Source organism: Lipotes vexillifer, unplaced genomic scaffold, assembly GCF_000442215.2.
Source record: "Lipotes vexillifer unplaced genomic scaffold, Lipotes_vexillifer_v1.1 scaffold444, whole genome shotgun sequence".
NCBI classification, from domain to species: domain Eukaryota; kingdom Metazoa; phylum Chordata; class Mammalia; order Artiodactyla; family Lipotidae; genus Lipotes; species Lipotes vexillifer.
Genome location: NW_006793488.1, coordinates 1922265 through 1944372, shown reverse-complemented (window position 1 = coordinate 1944372; position 22108 = coordinate 1922265). Strand labels below are relative to the sequence as shown.

Below are 22108 nucleotides of genomic sequence, written 5' to 3'. Positions count from 1 at the left end.
GAAAGAGTTTTCATCTTTTTTCTTTTTTTGGGGGGTTGGGGGGGTGCATACTGCACTGCTTGCAGGATCTCAGTTCCCCGACCAGGGGTTGAACCCAGGCCTCTGCAGTGAGAGCACCGAGTCCGATAACCACTGGACCGCCAGGGAAGTCCCCATCCTTATTTTCAGAACAATGTATTAAGCCTCCTCAACTTCATAGTTTAGTAGCTTGAAGGACTGTGTATTTCATCAAGTTTTCAAGCAGAATTAAACTTAATCCAACAAGCATATATGTAGCTTCAGTTCCATTTTGAATGTTTGTTTCATCTTGGAATTGTCACTAGAGGAATGCTAATTGAAAGATCTTGGAATAAGACTTAAATCGTTACAGTTCAACAATAAGTGGTGACAGTTTTGAAAAAGTACTACCTCGATGCTTCACACAAAACACTGGACACAGCTGTGTGTTGTCCCAGTGATTGTCGTGTATTTGAAAACTGAAATTGTGTTGAGCTGACAGAATTATTTGGAGACCACCACAGAAAAAGATTTTGATACTGAAAGTCATTAACCCATTTAATATAAACTGATTTCCAATCCATTGCCAATTTAGAACATGAATTTGACTTTTGTTCAAGTCTAGTTCTTAGAATGATGGTCTCTGGAGCTTCTGTGTGCATGTTCGTGCTCTTCCTTTCTCGTTTGGAGGATTACCTACAACAGAAGCCAGGGCTTCTAGCTGAAGAGTGTTCTGTGGGCTCTGTGTCTTTCTGCAAGTTATCCTGTTTTTACTTCCCTGGTTTCTCACACCTCCCATCCCCGTCAAAGAAAGTGGGGACAACTTTAGCAAAGTTGGAGGCCTTTTTTATTTTTGAGGAGAAAGTAACATCATAACGTTGTGTCCCTGACATTGAATTGGTGCACTTACGTACAACTGTTGAGTCTTACTGACGTTCTAGGCGATGAGAAAGCGGTATGGTATCAGTAGGGTATCTGTAGGGTAACAGTTTTAAGAAATCTTGTAAGCTTTCATTCTTTCAACACATTTCCAATTTTTGTGATTTATTTTTTTAACAGGGCAATGTTTTCCAAGATGCTGTCTTCAATCAGACAGTTACAGTTATTGAGAGAGAAGATGGGCTAGATGGAGAAACGTAAGTGAAAGTCGCAGTGTGTAGGTCTTGGTCTCAGAAGGTAGGGCTGGGAGGCTTGCTTCTGTCACTGTAGTTTTTTTTTTTTTTTATTTTTTTTTATTTTTTTTATTTTTGGCGGTACGCAGGCCCCTCACTGTTGTGGCCTCTCCCGTTGTGAGCACAGGCTCCGGACGCGTAGGCTCAGCAGCCATGGCTCACGGGCCCAGCCGCTCCGCGGCATGTGGGATCTTCCCGGACCGGGGCACGAACCCGTGTCCCCTGCAACGGCAGGCGGACTCTCAACCACTGCGCCACCAGGGAAGCCCTGTCACTGTAGTTTTTAATGGTGAAAGATTAGGTGTAGATTGGGTGGAATCCTGACTACTTAAATTCATACTTTAGATGATTCTTACAACTGTTAATACCAAGTTAGGAAAGATGGTTAAAACTAACAAAAAATTGTTTTAGAAAGTTTGCGTTTTGTTCTTCCCGTCTTTAAATTGTTTTCCACCCCGTCCTCTTAAGTTGGTCATCAGCCTCATCTAAGTTTCATGGCTCCAGAATTACTATTGAAAACATAAACCATAAGATTTTATCTTGAAAAATGTGTCCTTTGCGAATGATGAATCATTTTTCACTATATACTTACATAATTCACTAAAAGTAACTTTTAAATAAAATTGTGCAAAGTCTAATATTTGAGGAAGACAGCACCTAATGCAGCTGTTTAACTGAGCTTTGACTGTAACAAATTATGAAGTAATTCATTGTAGATCATATGCCTTTTTGGGGGGGTGGGGACTGACTTGTTAAAGGTAAATTTATAAAACTGTTACCTGGATCTACGTTGAATTTAAAATATTTTGTTCCTTTTCCCCACAAATTATTTGGAAAAATTATATTTTGTTAGAATTGTTGTTGTAATTAACTCATACCTCTTAGGAGTTTAAGCACAATTATGGTTTTAATTAGCTGTGGTATTATGAACTAAAGCCAGTTTATATTTTCTCCTTTTATATCAGAATCTTTATGTATATGTTCCTTGCTGGTCTTGGGCTTTTGGTGGTGGTTGGCCTTCATCAACTCCTAGAATCTAGAAAGGTAAATATATATAAACAGCTCTTATAGCCTTACTTCAAAAATGGTTACAGTACTGAGTACAGTCTAGTTATTTGTGGCTTCTTGTTTTCACTGTGGGTTTGTAGATTACAGGTTTGTTGTACCTTTTTTTTCTTTTTATTTGCGGTACGCGGGCCTTTCACTGTTGTGGCCTCTCCCGTTGCGGAGCACAGGCTCCGGACGCACAGGCTCAGCGGCCATGGCTCACGGGCCCAGCTGCTCCGCGGCATGTGGGATCTTCCCGGACCGGGGCACGAACCCGTGTCCCCTGCATCGGCAGGCGGACTCTCAACTCTCAACTCTTCAACCACTGCGCCACCAGGGGAGCCCTGTTGGACCTTTTTAAAACAAAGCCTGAACGAATTGAGAGTAGCACGGACATATATACGCTACCGAGCGCAGGGTGGTTGGCTGGTGGGGGGCGTCAGCGTAGCCCAGAGAGATGGGCTCTGTGCTTTGCGATGACCTGGAGGGTGGGGGGCCCGGGGGGTCGGGGCTGTGTGGGCATGTGGCTGATTCTCTTTGTTCTGCAGCAGAAACGAGCACGCTATTGTGAAGCGGTTGCACTCCAGTGAAGACCTATTTTTAAAAAATAATGATAACAATAAAAATAAAAGCCTGTTCCCTGGTGGCGCAGTGGTTGAGAGTCCGCCTGCTGATGCAGGGGACGCGGGTTCTTGCCCCGGTCTGACATGCCACGGAGCGGCTGGGCCTGCGCGTCCGGAGCCTGTGCTCCGCAGCGGGAGAGGCCACGACAGTGAGAGGCCCGCGTACCAAAAAAAAAAAGCCTGAAGAGGAGACCTTGGGTGTATGATTTGGATTTGTTTAGACTCTACAGCCACGTGCAGTTGGTGTCCTTTGTCTGCATTCTCTGGGATGATATTTACCTTCTCACTGTTAGGTGACTCTGTATTCTAGATATTTTATTCCTAAAACTCAGACGTTAAATTTCATTCTTCTGTTTATCATACTCGTTCATGGATGTGTATTTTATCTATAAGTAATGCAGCTTTTATATATTTGCTTTAATACTCTTGACTATAGGGCTGACTTCTGATTAGCAATTAAATGCGTCTTCATTTGAAAAAGAATGAATGAATTTGGCTGTATTTAATTCAGAATTCTGTTTTGTGTTAGAGTAGTAGAGTGGCAGCATTGAAGCACCTGCTGTAATCATGTTTTCCTGTCTCTGAACGTGGTAGCTAGTCCTGCCTCTGTATCCTCACGTCCCTCTTCTCCCCCACCCTGCCAAGAATAAACCAACCCCAAAACAAAACAACCCACACTGTTCCTCTCAGTATATAACGTGATTTGTGTCAGATACACTGATATGAACTAGACCCTAAACAATTGCTAGACATTTTGGTTAATCTTTATTTATTAAGCAGTAAGTCAGGCAATCAAATCTATGTAAAATTAGCAGTAAATTTTATTAATAAATCCTTACTTTTTAGAAGAAAAATACTTAGTGCTTGAATGTTAATTTTCATAACTTTCTTTACCTTGTTTGCATAATAGTCAGCTTTTTTGCTATAAGTTTATGTATTAGGTATAAGCCAGTTTTTCAGTTATCTCTGTGTATTCAGAGTCCAATTTTTGGACTGTAAAATTAATATTCTGTTTCTTATGTAAATAATCAGGTGGGTTTTTTTGTTTTGTTTTTTTTAAAGAATAGGACCAAAGAGTGGAATTGAATCACTTTCTTACTTTCTAGCAGTTTGGCTGCAAACACTCAAGGAACAAAGTTTGAGGTTGTTAGCTTAAATGGGATTATATGTTTTTGTTTTGTTTTATTTATGCCAGCTGTTTAAGTGTATTTAGCTAATAATGCAGGGATCTGCCTGCATGCAACATTTCAGTAATTATCCCAACTTTTGTTTAATGTGGAAATAAGTTTATTCTTTAAGATTTGATTCCCAAAATGAAAATCATTGTAAAAGCAGAAGTTCTTACTTGGTCCACCAGTTGTATAACATGAAGCTTTATAGCAGAGGAAAAGGCCGTTAGAGACTGAAAATAAGTAATTGTGCACATTTATTCCTTATTCTTTATAATTGGTGTAGACATGATTTTCCCGTCTCGTTAAAAAAATATTTGAGGAATATGTTGTAGGACTAAAAGAGAACATGTTTATCTATTAATATATTTAAGTGGGTAGCTTGATGGGCGGTTTTAATGTTATAGTAAATAATATAATGGAACTCCTTTACAATAATGTTTTTATGTTCTCTTAGCGCAAGAGACCCATACAGAAGGTAGAGACGGGTACCTCGAGTCAGAGTGATGTTGACATGAGCTGGATTCCTCAGGAAACTTTGAATCAGATCAGTAAGTATGCTTACAGGCTCGCCTGGGAAACTTTTCTCTTAGATTTGGCAAAAAATGCTTGGTCAACACTCATCTTTTCATGGCTTGTACGAATCTAATATGATGAGCAATGAATGCATCACATTTTTATTCTGTGCACTATATTTATGCTTTAATTTAGAAATGCTTCCGCATCTGCAGTTTGTATACAAATGTGTGAATTCTCTATATTCCTAACCTTTTTCCTGTCTCTCTTCTTTCCTGTTGCTTCAGTGCAGAGTAGGAGAGGTGAGGCATTTCATCTTTTTAATGGTGTTTGTTGTGGTGTTGGGAGCTGTTGTATAGTTTGTGAATACTTTACAGTAAGTTTATTGAATAAGGGAACAGTTTTCTATCACCATATCTATTAGAAAAACTGCCAACTACCCACTGTTTTTGAAAGAATAACCTACAATACTGCCTGATAGTTTACCTAACGTATATTTCAGTTTTTATTATATATGCAGTTGGTTAAATATTAATCTTTATTGAAGAATATAGATTTTTTTTCCTCCAGTTGTAATTGGACTTTTTACAAACATTTACCATAAAAGCAGTATGGCTTCATTGCTTTTTTTAAAACAACTTCAAAAAATTTTTTTATTTATTTTTGGCTGCGTTGGGTCTTCGTTGCTGCACGTGGGCTTTCTCTAGTTGCGGTGAGCGGGGGCTACTCTTCATTGTGGTGCTTGGGCTTCTCATTGCAGTGGCTTCTCTTGTTGTGGAGCACAGGCTCTAGGCACACGGGCTTCAGTAGTTGTGCCCCAGGGGCTTAGTTGCTCTGCGGCATGTGGGATCTTCCCAGACCAGGGCTCAAACCCATGTCCCCTGCATTGGCAGGTGCATTCTTAACCACTGCGCCACCAGGAGGTCCTGCCCTTTTTTGGGGGCGGTGCGGGGAAGAAGAAAAGTTCAGAGATAACCTCCTGGCTCCACTAGTCCCATTTTCCATAAATAATTGGTACTTATGTGTTAGTCTAAGTGTTTTCTATACGTGTACCAGCTCATATGCCTATTGTGTCTGTGTGTGTTTACACAGATGGCATCATGTGGCACACAGTTCTACATCCCGAGTTCTTGTGCCTTGGATGTCTTTTTTTTGATAATTATATATTTACCTTATTCTTTTTAATAACTACATAGTATTCTTTTACAATTCTTTTATATAAATGTGTCAAGATTAAGCCTATTCTATATTGAAGGATGTTTGTTATTTCCAGTTTTTTGCTCTTAAGATTAATACTCTAACGAATATTCTTGATATATAAAACTATGGGCTAATTTAAAAAATTAAGATGTAATTGACATATAACATTAGTTTTGCATGTACGACATAATGAGTTGATATCTGTATAAAATGTGAAATGATCACCACATCATCTAGCCAACAGCACCCCACACAGTTACAAATTTTATTTTTCTTGCGATGAGAACTCTTAAGATCTGTTCTCTTAGCAACTTTCAGATATACAGTACAGTGTTGTTAACTATAATCACCATGTTGTATATTAAATATTTGTGACTTATAACTAGAAGTTTGTACCTTTTGACCCCCCACTCCTGTTTTGCCCACTCTCCTACCCGGGATAATTTTTAATTAATTAATTTATTTATTTATTTTTGGCTGCGTTGGGTGGGTCTTCGTTGCTGTGCGCGGGCTTTCTCTAGTTGTGGCGAGCGGGGGCTACTCTTCATTGCGGTGCGCGGGCTTCTCATTGCGGTGGCTTCTCTTGTTGGGGAGCACAGGCTCTAGGCGCATGGGCTTCAGTAGCTGTGGCTCGCGGGCTCTAGAGCGCAGGCTCAGTAGTTGTGGCGCACGGGCTTAGTTGCTCCGTGGCATGTGGGATCTTCCTGGAACAGGGCTGGAAATGGTGTCCCCTGCACTGGCAGGCGGATTCTTAACCACTGTGCCACCAGGGAAGTCCCTAGGATAATTTCTTAAAAGTAGAATAGCTAGGTCTAAGATTATGCACATTTTAAATTTTATGGAAAGTGTTCCATTTCCTTCCCGAAAGGTGGTGCCAACTTACGTTCTCAGTAATGTATAATATTGCCTGTTTCTCCTCCCCTCTTACTAATTATTCTCACATGTTAAGTATAATAAAATGTTTTAATCTGCCAGTATGTTACAAAATGGTATCTCATTTTCATTTACAGTTAAGAATGAGGTTTGGCTTCTTTATGCATATTTATTGGCTACTTAGTATTTCTTTTCCTGTGAATTGGCTGTTCAAGTTCTTTCCAGGTTTATAAATTGACTTGTCTTTCTATGTTGAAATGCAAGTGTAGTCTGGTAGGTGCTTTAGTAAGAGCATAGGAGGGGCCTTCTCCAGTTAGGAGAGTAGGGAGATCATTTACAGAAGGGGTTGACATTGGCTGATTCTTGAGTTCTGTGAGGGGGAGTCTTTTTTATGTGCTCTGCTACAGCCTTCTGACTTTCCTTCTAGCCAAATGGCAGCCATCAGATACTTTAAAGCAGAGAAATAACAAATTCATGTTTTTTTTTTTTTAATTATGTGATAGTCTCATGGAGGCTGGCTAACAAGTGGGAGCGACTGGACCCAGGGATACCAGCTGGGTGATTTCAGCCAAGCGTACGAGGAACCATTAGGGCCTAAGCTAAGGCAGAAGTGAATGGGAATAAAAGGGAAGAGAAAGATATTTCAGAAGTGGAGCTGGTTGGGCTTTCAGTGGCATTTTGGTAGTTGCAGGAAGGGAAGAGTCAGGGTGCTCTGAGTTTTGGCAGCTGGATGGAAGATGGTCCCATTAACAGCAGGGACTCTAGGAGGAGGTCTGTGCACAAGGAGAGGGGGCTGTGCGCTGGATGTGCTGGGTGCGAGGAGCCCGTGCAACCCCAGTGAGCATGTGGAAGCGTGTTCAGAGCACAGGCGGGCCAGGATGCGGAGACATTGGCGCAGAGCCTAGGCGACAGCTGAGGGTCTCTGCAAGGACAGACTTCCCACACCATCCGGCATTCCGTGTGGCGGGAAGTGGAATTGGGCGGAAGTGTAGACCATGGCCTCTACAGTGCAGCAGGATTGCTTGTGTAGACTGGGAGATTGGTTTCATAGTATCTTTCTCCCTGACCTGTTGTTATTCATGAACTTAAAAGCTGAGAATTATTATACTTACAGAGCAAAATTCCAATCATGTATAACTGTATTTTCATTCAGTATTACCTACAGTGTCATAACACTATGCTAGGTTCTGAGTGGTATGTTAAAAAGAAGCTAAGAATATATGTATTACTGTTTTCCAGAGTTTACATTTCTGCTTGAGGAAAATAAAGCACATATGTGAAATAGTATGTGATTATGTGTTAGAGTGAATAATGTGGACAACTTGAAAGTTAGGAGAGGGGGATCATATTTAGAGTCGAAGGAAGTCTTGTTGAAGGAGAGAATATCATGTGTCTCAGGTGATGAGTCTCATTCGGAGTGTAAAGGAAGAAGGGTGGTTTGAAACAATTTGAGCCCATTACTAAGAAGTTTTTTCTTGTATGTTTTGCATTTCAGAGTAGGGTGCTTCAACTTCCCTGAGGTCTTTTAACTGTAAGTGACAGGTTAGCTGATTTTAATAGAAAAATTATAGGATCTTCGCTAAGTGCTGTTTCATATGTGTACATAGGGAAACCTTCATCAGAAGCTATAACTATGAAGTCTTCTGTGAATGTGACTTTAACTCAGGGATCTGTTAGAAAACTGTAACATGTATCTCATTAAGTAAAAAGAAATCCATCTGAAAGTTATTTATATAGTATTTCCCCACAGGTGAGGTAGGAAATTAGATTATGCAGTCCGAGAACGTGGAAAGGGACCAGTTTAACTTTCTGCTAACATCTTGACTTTCTCTTAAAGTTGCAGTGAGTTACCATTTTACTACAATTTAGTCTTTTTTTAAATGGGCAGGAGAGGCATTTTCGGATCTGCCCCATTTATTCAATATGAGACATCATGTTTAAGGTTTTCTGTTTTTGTTTTTGATTTTTAAAGTTTTTTAGGGTTTTGGGGGGGGTTGGGGGTCAGAAGGAGGTGGTTTCCTTTGATGACTGAGAGCACCATTATATACATTTCGTTGTTCTTTGCTGAAATGAAATGCCACTTTCTAGGCTGTTGAGGCATTTGGAGCCATTTTCCCCAAAGCTGGATGAATCCAGGCTGATGTCTGTCTCGTTTGTCTGCTGCTTAACTCTGATGAGCTAGACATGTGGGAGGGGAAGGTTTTAGACTCACTGTTAAGTTGGATCGGCTGTCTTACTGATGGAGTGAAATTCATGTATGTGTGTTGGACGAATGGGCTTTGCCGGTTCTCCGAGGCTCTTTTTTGTGTATTCCTGTATTTAAAACCCTGCTGCAGGGGGTTGACATTGTTGGGAGTCAGTAATGACCATTTCACATCCATAGTAACAGCTGTGTCCACACAGGTGGCTGTTAGATTCTGAAGCATTTTTTGAAGAGAAAAAAAAAGGTTATTCAGCTGCTGCTTCTATTTAAAAATTACTTAGGAGTAGAAGACGCAGTAATTCGTAGGCTAACCTTTCTGAAAATTTGATGGAAGTTGTAGGCTTTCTTTGTCAGAAAAGTGCTTCTTTGCTCAGCTCTAGGCACTGGAGCCCCCGAAACACATCATTACCAACCTACTCAATAAAGCACTGAGGCCAGCTGTCATGTGATATTTCAGTCATTAATTCTTAAGCAGTTTTTAAAAAAGAATTTTTAGCTTCTAAATATTCTTTGTAAACATTTACTGTGTATTTTTTTAAGCTGGAAAAATAATTGTAATGTGTTAGTTATTCCGCAAGGAACTTACGTTCCTAGTAGGTTAGGTGCTCCTAGAAAATATGAAAAAGACAATGGTCAGAGAGAAGACAGTCTTTCACTTCTTAAAGAAACTTCTAGATGACTGCTAACTGGATAGAAGTGGAAGAAACTCACTACCAGTTTATTTTTTGCTTTAAAGATACTGCTTACGTGTGTAGGATGCTTTTCATATTGATGTACTGTATAATTTCTTTTAACCTGCTCATTTCAGGTAAATTTATGAAATTACCAAAAATTATGCAAACTACATGGTGCTGCATTTATAAATATTGTCTTTAATTTGTAACCAATATAAAATTTTTATGCTGTTTGTAAAGAGTTTGCTTATGCACGTGTCGCGTACAAACATGCTGAGCTGTAGATTCAGGAAGGTTTTGTATGGCAGCTTCAGCATCACAGTGATCAAGATTAGATCTTCTCCCACCCTAACTGCAGAAAGGTTTAACTGACATGTAATGAGTGACATACTAGTTCCAGGTATACAACATCATGATAGATAACTTGTACACATGTGGTCACCACGGTAAGTCATCATCTGTCACCATACAGTTACCAAAAATATTTTTGTGTGTGTGATGAGAACTTTTAAGATTCACTTAGCAGCTTACAAGTATGTAGAGTTTCATTTTGAGTTACCTCTTGAAGGATTATTTTAAAGGTTAGTTAAAAAACCTATGCTAGGTAAGAGGCATTTATTATTAGATGGTCTTCTTGGCATGCGCGTCGTTTTCTTAATGGTAAAGTTGAAGGAAAATGCTTTTGAATTGAACACATACGTGATAGCCAGGCAAGTCAGAACTTTCTCTTTTCTTCCAGATAAAGCTTCACCAAGAAGGTTGCCCAGGAAACGGGCACAGAAGAGATCGGTGGGATCTGATGAGTAAATGTTCTTTGTGCAACAATTCGGTCTTTACTTAACCCGCCCTAATGTTTTTCGGCCTGATGGGAATTAGTGCAGAGAAGCCATATCACCATAGAAGGCAACTACTACTTATGTGTGGACTGAGCACTCAGAGTCTGTGGCGGTAACACTGCTGAAAATGCACTGCATTTATTTTTCTAAAGTAACAAATTTGGTTTTTTTAAAACCATTAAAATCTATGTGAGTGTGTGTGTATGTATGTGAGCAGTTGGTCTTACCAGAATCATTGTTGAACTATCTGAAGCATGCCTTTAGAATACTAAATATAATGCTATTGTCTCTTCCTTTTGGACATTTTCTGGCATTTTCCCCCAAAACTCAGCATTTGCCCGGTATGACTGTAGATGTCCTGCCTTGGACTGTTTTTAAAGAAAACAATGTTTCTTCTTTAGAATAGCGCAAATCCCGCTTGATGGCACAAATTTGCATGTTGTTGCTGTTTTACAACTAGTATTCTAAAGGCACGAGCAGGCGTAGCTGCTTTTTAGCAGTAGAACTGTTTTGGTATTTTGCTGCTGTTTACTATAATGCGCACCTTCCCAAGTAAGTTCAAGGAATTTGGGGCTCTCCAGCACCAAAATTGTGAAACATGAAAATTCTGGTTTTGATATATAAAACCAACTTCACTCTCTTTTTTTAAAAGAAAAAAGGTACATATGTGGAAACTGAGTTGTCCACTGTTCTACTTCTGACCCAAGAGATAGCTCTGGGATGATTTTTAGACCACTCTGTTTTTTTAAGAGAGCATTTTTCTCTCCTTAATAGAAGCATCTTGCTTTAGAAAAGTTGCCTTGGTCTACAGACTAAGCAAAATTCCAACTAATCCTAAACCTGTTAAAGAGTTGGATAATTTTTAATGGTTAACCAATTGTTTTTTTATCTAATCTTTGGGGTATTTTGGTTGTTGATTTTTTTTTTCAAGTTAATCTGAAGAACTCCAAAATTTTAAGCACTTAAGATATCAGACCCCAAATTAATTGGGCTTCATAAAATCCCTCTTAGTTGCCCTTGCCCTAGGTAGTAAATTAAGTTTGGCGTTACTGTCAGGCTGGATAAGCAGCAGAGTAAAACAGTACGAACACATCCAAGGCTTTTTTTCCCTCTGTCTTCATATTCTCCCACCTACGTTTTGTAAGGGAATGGTAAGTGAAATTTTAGTAGCCGTGTAATTCCTGATCTGTCTTCATTATAATGAACTGATCCCTCTTTGCTATAATCCCCACCTGCACCCATGCCTACACAAAAAACAGTGAAACAACACAAGTGAAAAACCTTTCCAAGTTGCTTAAGTCCTTAAACATCTGAGCCAAAGACAATGACAATAAAACAAGTTACTGTAGGGCTTCCCTGGTGGCGCAGTGGTTGAGAGTCTGCCTGCCGATGCAGGGGACGCGGGTTCGCGCCCCAGTCCGGGACAAAAAAAAAAAAAAAAAAAAAAAAGTCACTGTAAAGCTGTTAACCGCTTTGCAAGTGGGGCTAAGGTGTCAAATTAACTATATTGGCAATGCTGAGCTATAAGCTTTCTATACCTGTAATATAAAGTGTTTTGAGTTTTTAATTGGGCTGTTATGATCAGTAGTTTATTTTGGAAAGCTCTGTGAGCTCTAAGAAACTGCATGGTTTTTATTTGATGTAACATAGGAGACCCTCCACCTTCTCATTTCAAAACATTTGTGAGTGTCCAAATTTGTGAAATTACTAGGACATAAATGAAGTAAGGTGTAATCAAAAAATTTAAATGATCTCTACAGAGCATTTTATTGAATTCCTGGTGATACTTAGGCAATGGGAAAGCCACGCTGAGTTACAAGTGCCAGACCTTCTGACTCCTGAGTAATCTGCCTTATATGTACTAGACCTTCCATATCTGAGGTTCAAATTAGCGCACGGAAATTATCTGTCATGTTTTATTTTTTAGCATACATTGGGAACACTTAAATTCTTGAGTCCTCAGATGCCAGGGGTCTCTGTAAGTGTCAGTGTTTAACAGAAACTAACTCCATAATGAATGGAATTCAATTCCACACATGGTTTGTTCAAGCACACTTACTTAATAAGTAGCCTGTTTTTTAAACGTCTTTTTTAAATGTAAATATTTGAAGTTTTTATTTGTTTTGATATATTAATTTGCTACACCAACTATGGTTTCAGAATTCATCTTCTGAACAGCTTGGTTGCAGAGTCTGTAAAATGAACTGAGAATCTTGTGTATTAAACCTGTCACTGGGACGTGTGAGAATAATGTGTTCATAAAGCATGGATCTCACCTTGGTTGTGCAGCTGCATCATTCATTTCATGGTCTTACGTAGTAAGTGACTTGTAAGACTGTTCCTGCCCCCTTAAAGAGGGAAATGGTACCTCCAAGGTAGAAGCCTGAGGAAAACAGAAATCAGAAGGAAAGGATCATTGACTTGACTCTAGTGAAGTTTTTCATTTTAAATAAGCTTCAGAAAATAGTGACTTTGATAGGAGGAAAAGGCAAATTTAGATCTTAAAAAAAAAAAAAAAAATTAAAAAGCCACTGCCCTGAAGGTGTATTTGCAGTTCATGAGCCTGGAATTGTGTTTTGGCTCTGTTGGGAAGAAGCAGACGGTGGTGATGTGATATTGAAGCCTTTCCTTAATGACTGGTGCTATTTTGGAGGTACAGGAGTAGATAAATGTAACAGTATGTGAGGCTCTTATATAGCATTCATCTTTCGTGGTATAATGTTATCCATACCCTTGGTATGAAGGAAAATTTATTTGGCTAGAGCATTTAAATAACGTAATTTGTTTTTTAACCAATGAACTTGGCAGTACACGTCATTTCTGCAAAATTTTAATAAATTACACCGTTGCATTTAAAGACATTTCCAGATACACTTGAAGTAATTTACCACAGTTTTGGATGGCTTGGATGGCATCATTTATAAGCTGTAAAATGAATAAATTTGCTCCAATTTTATTAAATAAAATCTTAACTTTTCTTTGAACTAGTATCTCCAGCTTAGTGAAGAGCAACCTGACACATAAACAAGACCCTGGTTATTCAAGTGAATGGAATGTAGGTTCTGTTGTCAGGCTGATCTGTATTTGTAAGATCATCATCCTTAGAAAAGAACAGGAGGGAAGAACAAAACTTGGGGACTGACTGTGAACATCTAAATTTCTTCAGGACTCTTAACTCCTTTTTCATGTCCACAAAAGGCTGGACTTATACAGTAGTTAATTACATAATCTGAAGTTTTAGAGTTTTTTTTCTTTGAGATTTTGGAATCATATAGGAATATAATCAGGGTTTGGGTACCTTTTTTTTTTTTTTTTAAGGCAGTAGGAAAGGAACTCATTTATTAAACATCAGCCACGTGCTGTGTTCCATTGGGCCTTTCCATTTATCATCTCATAAACGTTCACAACAACCCACTGAAAGAAGGTGATACTGTTCACTTTATACACATGGGAAAACCCGAACCCTCTGAGTTTAAGAAGCTTGTGCGAGGTTTCATACTGACTGGATTCAGACCCGTCTTACTTTGGATCTTATACATTCTCTTCCCTGCACCAGGTTTAAGATGGAGACTTTATAAAACCAGGCATTCGGGCAGCTTAAACAAACACTTGGTTTTCTAGAATCCAGCAACTACCAAGTTCAAATAACCTCGTGGTTATTTCAAAATCATGGTTAAAAACATTTTCTTCAAGGTGGCTTTTCTAGTTTGATTGAATTTTCAAGGACTGAAAGACTCACCTTCATGTTAGAGGTGAGAGTGATGAGCTCGCTGTTCTTGGGCTACATACACAGTGGGGGATGGAGCTGGGAAGCGGGCTAGGCATCTGTCGTGTCTTCCTGTTCAGACAGCGGTTTCCCTCAGTAGGGCACAGTGGAGCATTAAAAAGGAAACCTAGCATCACCTGGAGAACACAGAAAGGACAGCCCTTATTTAAAGTTCAGAAATCACAGCCAGAGATGATTTGGCCAGGCCCTTCTTGATCCCCTGCTGCCCCTCACGTAGGTTTCTGTTACGGTACCTGTGAACGATGGATCACCTCATCCTGTCTCGTTGGCTTGTCTGCTGGGCCGTGATCTTTGTGTCTTGCTGGCCTTTTGTCCCCGGCTTCTAGTTCACAGCCCTCACGTGGAAACCTAACACAAGGCTTTGAAGAAGACAAGAAAACGTGGGCCAGTGTTTACTGGCTGTGTTCCAGAGGACTGGACTCCTGATAACCCAGTATCTACTGTTGGCAGTTCTGTGAGGTTGAACAGAGAGAGCTGGGGTCGTGTGTGGTGTCCCGGCCTGGGGATCAGGACGGAGTCGGCCCTGGCCAGGAACCAGTGGTGACGGTGAGAAGGCAGCTCATCTCTGGCGTCTCGGTGTGTTTTTTACATTGAGAAATACCTGGAAGTCCCAGTTTGACTCGTACCTTTGCCTAATACAACGTTAAGTGATTTTTCTCCTTAAATCTAGTTTACTTAGCAAAAAGAAATAGGACTGAGGTGTAGAATGGACTCGTGTTGGTCTGCCTGGGTTCAAATCCCAGCTCCCTCTTCGGAGTTGGAGGCACTGGGCTTCAGCCTGGGGTGCCTGATCCCCGGCGTTATGAGGTGCCGAGGACACGGCCTGGCACGTGGGTGAGTGCTGCCGCAAACGCCGTGTTGCAGGAACAGCCCGTGAAGCGCGCACAAGGCAGGTGCGGGTAGCGCTTTGGGGGCTTCGTTGTGAAGTGATGGTTAAACTCTACTGAATAGAAAAGTGAAACAGTATTCGTTTTTAATGAAAGAGTAAATGCCTTAAGATGGACATGTAAGGGGGCCAGCTCTAATAATGGGTCTCCTAATGAACCAGCGTTACGGGGCTGCCCGGGGCGTTACAGCCTGCACACGCAGCTCCCGGAACACCTGGGGATGCCATCGCCCGCCGTTCAAAAAACATTTCTGGGGCTTCCCAGGTGGCGCAGTGGTTCAGAGTCCGCCTGCCGATGCAGGGGGCGCGGGTTCGTGCCCCGGTCCGGGAGGATCCCGCGTTCCGCGGATCTGGAGCCTGTGCTCCGCAACAGGAGAGGCCACAACAGTGAGAGGCCCGCGGACTGCAAAAAAAAAAAAAAAAAAAAAAAAAAAAACCTTTCTGAAACGCCTCTCAGAATTTCTTACAGCCTCAGACTGAGCCACCCAAAGATCATCGGTCTTGACGTTTTTTCAGGAACCCACTGGTCCGATCATCCATCTGAATCACATTTGTCAAAATAGGTGCTCGAGCTCTAAAAGCACATTAGGAAGGAGTGTGAGAACGTGCTAGTGGGGAGCGGCGCTCGGCGAGCAGACGCGCGTCACGTCGCCGCGCTCCCGCTTCCGCACGCCTTCTCGTTCATCCGCCCCGCCCGCCGGCTCCGGCCCGATCCTGCAGATGGGCTGCGCCGCGGGGGACGCACAAGGTACCTTACCGGGTTCTGGTCGCGCCACGTAGGATTTGCCTGGTAGTTCCTCTCTGAGGTTAGGTCCCTTCGGTGGAAGTCAGGTACCTGTCAAGGGTACGGGAACGCCCGGCCGCCGGCTCCGGTCTCCCGCGGACGCGCCGCCATTGCCCGCGGGGCGGGGTCCTCGGCGCCCCGGAGAGCGGGCAGCAGGCCTGCGGCCCCTGCGGCGCTGGGCACTTGAGTGTCCGAGTTGCAGTACTTTCCGGTCTTGGGTGACTTTCTCATTCTGTTCACGACCGAGGGACCGTCTCACAGTTAAAGCACCGCTACGTGTTTTTAAAATGTGCCCCTGTGAGGGGTGGCCTCTGTCCCCACGGAGTGGAAGCTTGACCCGGAGCAGCTGAGGCTGCCGTCCCGAAGCTGCAGGGTGCACGGTGGTGCAAGGGTGGCTCCAGTGGGGGACCTGCCTTCGTCGCATTCCTCCCGGACAGCACACCTGGTGGGGCCTGAAGACTCTCCTTTCAGGGACCAGCGGCGAGAGGCCGTGGCCGCCCCGCCGTGTCTGTGCCTCGAGGGCTTTCCCGCGCCCGCTGCCCGGGGCGCCTCCATTCCTGGCACCAAGTCCCGTCTCCAGATCCTCGGGAGACTCCCGGCCTGGCTTCCGTCCTCTCGTGCCCCTGGGCGGAAACTTTCCCGTCCAGAGTCTGGCGTGTTCTCTTGTCCCTCTGGCTGTTCCGGTTCCGGTTCTCCTGGGCTTCGGGCTTCCCCTTCTTCACTGGGCCTTCAGTCTTCTAACGGCTTTTCAACCCAGCTTCTGCCCCAAAGGCCTCTCCTGGGATCTCCGCTCCCTCCTCGCCAGCCTGTGCGTGTCCGCTCCCCGGCCTTGACCTGTGCGTCTAGCCTCTGGACGCCGGCCCTTGGATTCCCCCTGCCCTTCTAACTGCCCGTGATTCACTTTCACTTAAATGTTTTACTGTAACCCCAAACCAACAGGGCACAGGTAAGTTTATTTCCCCCATAAATCTCTCAGTCTGACTTCTTGTCCTTCAGTAACATGACTGTTTATCCAACATTAAATTTTCAAGAGGACCCCCAGGTACAGTGATTTGCCCTTAAGTATTGAAAACATTCTTACTAATTCACCTCTGCTATGAATTAAATTAGATTTCAGTTCTCTCCATTTCAAAATCTTAACAACTTAAGAACTTTAAAGAAGTCCGAATCTATTCAGTATAGGCAAAAATACCTCTGGTTCAAAAGACTTCCTTTTTTACATTTCCTACTGCACTGCAAGAGGTCTTGGGTGTTTGCTATTTTAATTCTAGCGGGCAGTGTATTTTAATCAGGCTATTTATGACAAAACGTTCTTCTGCAGTGTGGGTTTTATCTGGTGACCGTGAGAAAGTTATCTGGCCACCTTTAGGACTGATTAGTTAATGAAACATTTGAGAAAAGTTCCTGCTCAGTGAGTATCTGGAAATCACAGTTTTTCCAGTTTGGTAAACCCAAGAACACCCTTTTTTCTTGGTTATTTCCATTGGTCCAACCTACTGCCTAAACTCGTCTTCAAACGCATCTTTATTTATTTATTTTTGGCTGCGTTGGGTCTTCGTTGCTGTGCGTGGGCTTTCTTTTTAGTTGCGGCGAGTGGGGGGCTACTCTTCATTGCCGTGCGCGGTCCTCTCACTGCGGTGGCCTCTCTCGTCTTGGAGCACCGGCTCTAGGTGTGCGGGCTCTAGAGCGCAGGCTCAGTAGCTGTGGCGCACGGGCTTAGCTGCTCCACGGCACGTGGGATCTTCCTGAACCAGGGCTCAAACCCATGTCCCCTGCATTGGCAGGCAGATTCCTAACCACTGCGCCACCAGGGAAGCCCCTAAACGCATCTCTCTATTTGCATATCCCTGATTAAATCTGATCTTGAAAGGATTTGCGTTCAATACAAAATGGTTTGTAAAGTGCCAGTGCGTTTTACTGCTAGGTCTTCATCTTTGAGAAGCACAAAGTGCATCTAAAATATTAAGCAAAGAAAGGAAGCTATGATCTTGATCTTAATTTCCCTCTGGAATTTGTAAAAAGCTTTACATATTTTCAACATACAAAATTTAGACATTTCAAGGAACAAGTTTTGTCCTAGAAGGAAGATTTAAGATGAGCTTTACATGTGCTGTTTGGCTGTGAGCTCTTTGCCTTTTCAAATGATGGTCATAAGACACCTCCCCCCGACACACACACACACACACACACACACACACACACACACACACACACACACACACACACACACACACACACACACACACACACACACACACACACACACACACACACACACACACACACACGCGCGCGCATATTAAGTTTCGGTTCCCAGGAATTAGAGACTGCATACTCTGACCGTTTAAACGTTTTTAAGTAGGCAGAGATGCCTCTTTGGTTTAACTTCATCAGTGTATCACTGAGTCAGTACCGAAAATGTCCTTCTTTTCATGATTTTGTTGTAAGTGGTAGAGCTGAATTAATGTGTTCTTCATAGAAAAAGTAACTTTTGATTAGAAGCTGTGCATACTCTGGCGATTTAGTCTTTGTAACTATGTAATATTTTTAGTCTGCTCTGCTGAAAGGAAATGAATCAAAAATATTAGGGCAGTGAGAACCAGCATTTTAATTTCTTCTCTACAATGCTTGAAACGCTCAGTATTCAGTAAATTTCAGATTAGTCCAGAGTCTGAAAAGAAATACACAAAATGCTAAAGCAGTTTTTGTGGTAGAGTGGTGGATTTTTTTTTTCCTTTTCAAAGTGTTTGCAATGTGCTTATATTTTAGAATGGAAGAAATAAATATAAGTGTTAAATTTATTTGAGCCTCCTACGATGAGTATAATAATCGCGATGGCTGTGGGCAGCTTGGCTGTAGCCCAGAAAGAAAGTGAGCCCATTCGAAAACTTAAGATGTTTCTGTCACTTTACATACTCAGAGAAAATCAAGACAGATTGGGAGAAAATCAAGACAGATTGGTAGAAAATCCTCAAAAGATGTTTCCTTGGACGGCACCCAGGCTTGCTTCTCATCTGTTATGCCTTCACATTAATAAACCACCTGCATCTCCATCTGGGCCTGTGCCAGCCTGTGCTCGGCACTGCCGGCCCTCCCAGCCCTGGTGCCCACACAGCCCCACCCCCCGCCGTGGCACTGACTCCCTCTGTCCAGACGCCGGCGCCCCCCGCAGCCTTCCCTCGTCAAGGGCGCCTGCCTCCCGACGCCTCGCAGCACCCTGGGTGTTGGCCTCGTCCCTCCCCGCTCCCTGGCCCTTCCGCTGCCCGTCACCCCTTTTCGAAGCTTAAGCTTCGTGACAGCAAGAATTTCCAGTTACTGGGTCCTCAAGTCTTGGGATGGTACCTGGCATGTGGTAGGTGTTTAATAAATACGAGTTAACCTCACAGCCCTGCAGTGAAGTAGGTATCACCCCCGTCTTGCAGATGAGAAAACAATGTACGAGTCCAATGACGTACTGAGACGCGCTTGACTGAGGTGGCAAAGCTGAGACTGGAACGCAGGCTGGTCTGTGTCCAGAGCCTTCACAGAATTCTGTTGCCTCCCTCGTAATACGGAGGTTCCCCCGGTGGCCGCCCGGTCCCCATTCACTGAAAGCCTTGGAGAAACGAGGTCGACTTGCCGGCCTCATGTGCAGGGTGAGGATTCTAGGGAGGGACCGGGGCTGCAGCTCCACCAGGAGGCATTTACCAAACAGAGCCAAGGAAACTGGCAAGCGCGTGCCCAGGAGTTGCTGGGAAGGTGGCTCAAGTGAAATCCCGTGGGTGAGTTCCAGAAAAAGAAAGTGAAACAATAGGGGTGTCACAGCCGAGCTTCACACAATCAAGTTAGTTCCCAAATCGTGAGTGAACTGTAACCTTAAATAGTTTTCGTTAAACGTATAATCCAAGCTTGGCAAATTATGTCAAGTTGAGACAATGAGATAAGCTATCAAAGGCGACAGCTCCAAAAGGAGAGTTTCAAGTCAGGAGGCTAGCTGTGTCATTAAGACTTAAAAAAAAAAGTTGCTAATTTTCTTATAAGGGAATAGTTCACTATTTGCATCATAACTTTAAATCAGTAGTATTCCTCCTCTGCAAGAATCCTCCAAATGACAGGGAAACATTTTAAAGCAGAACCTTAACTCCCAGGCCCCCTGAAACCTGTCTGCGCGGGTGTGTTCTGCTGCCCTCTGCTGCTCACGGGTGGTACAGCCGCGACGGTTCATTCCCAGGGCTGCCCCAAGGCATCGCCAGAAAGACTTAGGGGTTGTCCTCCCCTGAAGCAAGCCACCTACTCCAGACACTGCAACCCACCGGCCCGGGCATCCTGTGCTCCACCCCCGCCCCAAACCAAACGTGGGACTAAAGTGAAAATAACTGCTTTTGCTAAGACGTCAGTGAAGTGACTTGGATTCAGCTGAGTGATCATGTCACCTGGAGAGCTGGCCAAACACACATAGCACGTGCTCTCTGGAGCCTTGTCTCCCAAGAGAAACTTGGTCTCAGACAAAGCCACTGCCCGTCTGCTCTGCCTGCATCACGTCCACACACACACACACACACACGTGTTTACTTCGGATGCACTCGTGAAATACTTTCTCTCATTGGACATGAGTATGATGGTTAACAGCCCTTGTTTGAATCCAGACTCACCCACTTAGCAATCTTACACAAGTCACCTAATTGGTCCCACCTGTTTCTTCTTCTCTAAAATGGGGATAATAGTAACTAAAATTATTAGTTATTAACGTTCAATGAATGTAAAGCCCTCACTATACGCCAAGTGTTTGGTTGGATTTGTTAAAGATACTGCATGTGAAAAGAAAGCTGATCCCAGTGCCTGGCCCAGAGTAACCTAATTTTCACTACTAGGAATGTATTTTTTTCCTCATTCCATAAACAATGTTCATTTGTCAGCCAACTGAATACCATCGTTAACAACTTTTTTTCCCTAGAACTGTGAAATTCTGTTTAAAAGGTGTGGTGCTGATTTTTTTCCTGTACTTAATAGAGCCTCATATAATATTAGAGCTGCAAAGAATCCAGAGTCATCTAGGCCAGCTTTCTGGCCACCTGGCCAGGTGGCCTATCCCATCTTTGGACAGCTCAGCTAGTAGACAGTTCTCGCTGGAGGCCAGATCAACTGCCTTGTGGTCTGTGTCCTAGTTCTGCCTTCCACATCATCTCTAAAAAATCTGCTTTCTCTCCCTTACAGCTGTCTTGTGTGTGTGTGTGTGTGTGTGTGTGTGTGTGTGTGTGTGAAGACCTCTATCACTCCTTCCTTTGTCAAAAATCTTCTATCCAGGCTCAAGTAAAAAGTAATAATAACTTACCTCAACCTAATTTTTTCCCAAGGAAACAGTGCCTTTATTAAAATGATGGGAATTGTCTGCCCACTTAAATCTTTACCTATTTTATTGAATAATGGAAATTAAAGGGTCCAAAATGATTGCTGAGATAAAGGATGAAAATAATTGCCATTCCTTCTCCCTCCAAACAAACCACTAAAACAATTATTTCTTGCTCTTAGGCGGCATTCACCAACCTTGCTGCCCATAAGATTGGGGGTGGAGGAGGGGAGGTTTGCTTAGGGCGCCGTGACCAGAGCTGCCGATTTCCGCTCCGGGCTGGCGCCCAGGAATCTGCATTTTAATACCCGCCACCGGTGCTCCCACAACTGCACTGCAAAACAGTCGCCAGGAGAGTCTGGGTCTCGCCTGACGGTCCTGCTGGCTGCAGAGCAGTGAGCCGGCCTGCCCTGCTTGCCCTCGGGGAGCCCTGGACTAGCTTGTGGCGGGATAGCGCACGCACCACAGCCAGTGGCGTCAGCCTGGACCTGAGTGGCCCCGTCCTTGTACAGAAACGGGGCTGCTTCACTGCCCCCCGCCGTTGTCTCCTCTCCTCGTGTTGGATGCCTGAGGCCAACTGAAAATGGTGGTGGGACGCGGCCCTGCCCCGGCCCTGGTCCCCAGTGGGTGGGCTCCCCGCGGTCGGTGAGCAGGGGACACACGCGGCACCCACGTGGTGGCCGTGGCTGCGGTGCCACCGCTGGTCCAGTCTCCCCAACCCCGGCCACGAGGCGCCACTGGGACCCTCGGCGATGGCCCGGTCGCTCCCACGGCCCAAACCTGCCAGACCCAAACCTCTGTTGCGCGTCTCCGTGCGACCTCTGAACCCAAGCCCGCACCGCCCCCGCTGAGCTGCTCAGTCCGTCTCCGCCCCCAGCATCGCACGCACGCCCTCCGCCTACACGGGGGTGCCGATGCCCTGCCCTCACCTGCCCGTCCAGCACCAAGTCTGGGAGCAGCCTTTAATTTTCATACAGTTTGGAACTTGGAGAGAAGCTGCGAAACACTGCAAAGG

At 43.6% G+C, this 22108-nt stretch overlaps 1 protein-coding gene across 1 annotated transcript in view; it reads left to right on the top strand.

Annotated features, from left to right (window-relative positions):
* The window catches only part of SSR1 (signal sequence receptor subunit 1), a 19681-nt gene extending 9098 nt beyond the window's left edge, over positions 1-10583 (top strand). The window contains exons 5-8 of the mRNA XM_007466384.1: positions 1057-1133; positions 2135-2213; positions 4466-4559; positions 10214-10583. Coding sequence (XP_007466446.1) covers positions 1057-1133; positions 2135-2213; positions 4466-4559; positions 10214-10281 — 318 coding nt within the window. The 3' untranslated portion in view covers positions 10282-10583. The remainder of the gene's footprint in view (positions 1-1056; positions 1134-2134; positions 2214-4465; positions 4560-10213) is intronic.
* Positions 10584-22108: the final 11525 nt, after the last annotated feature.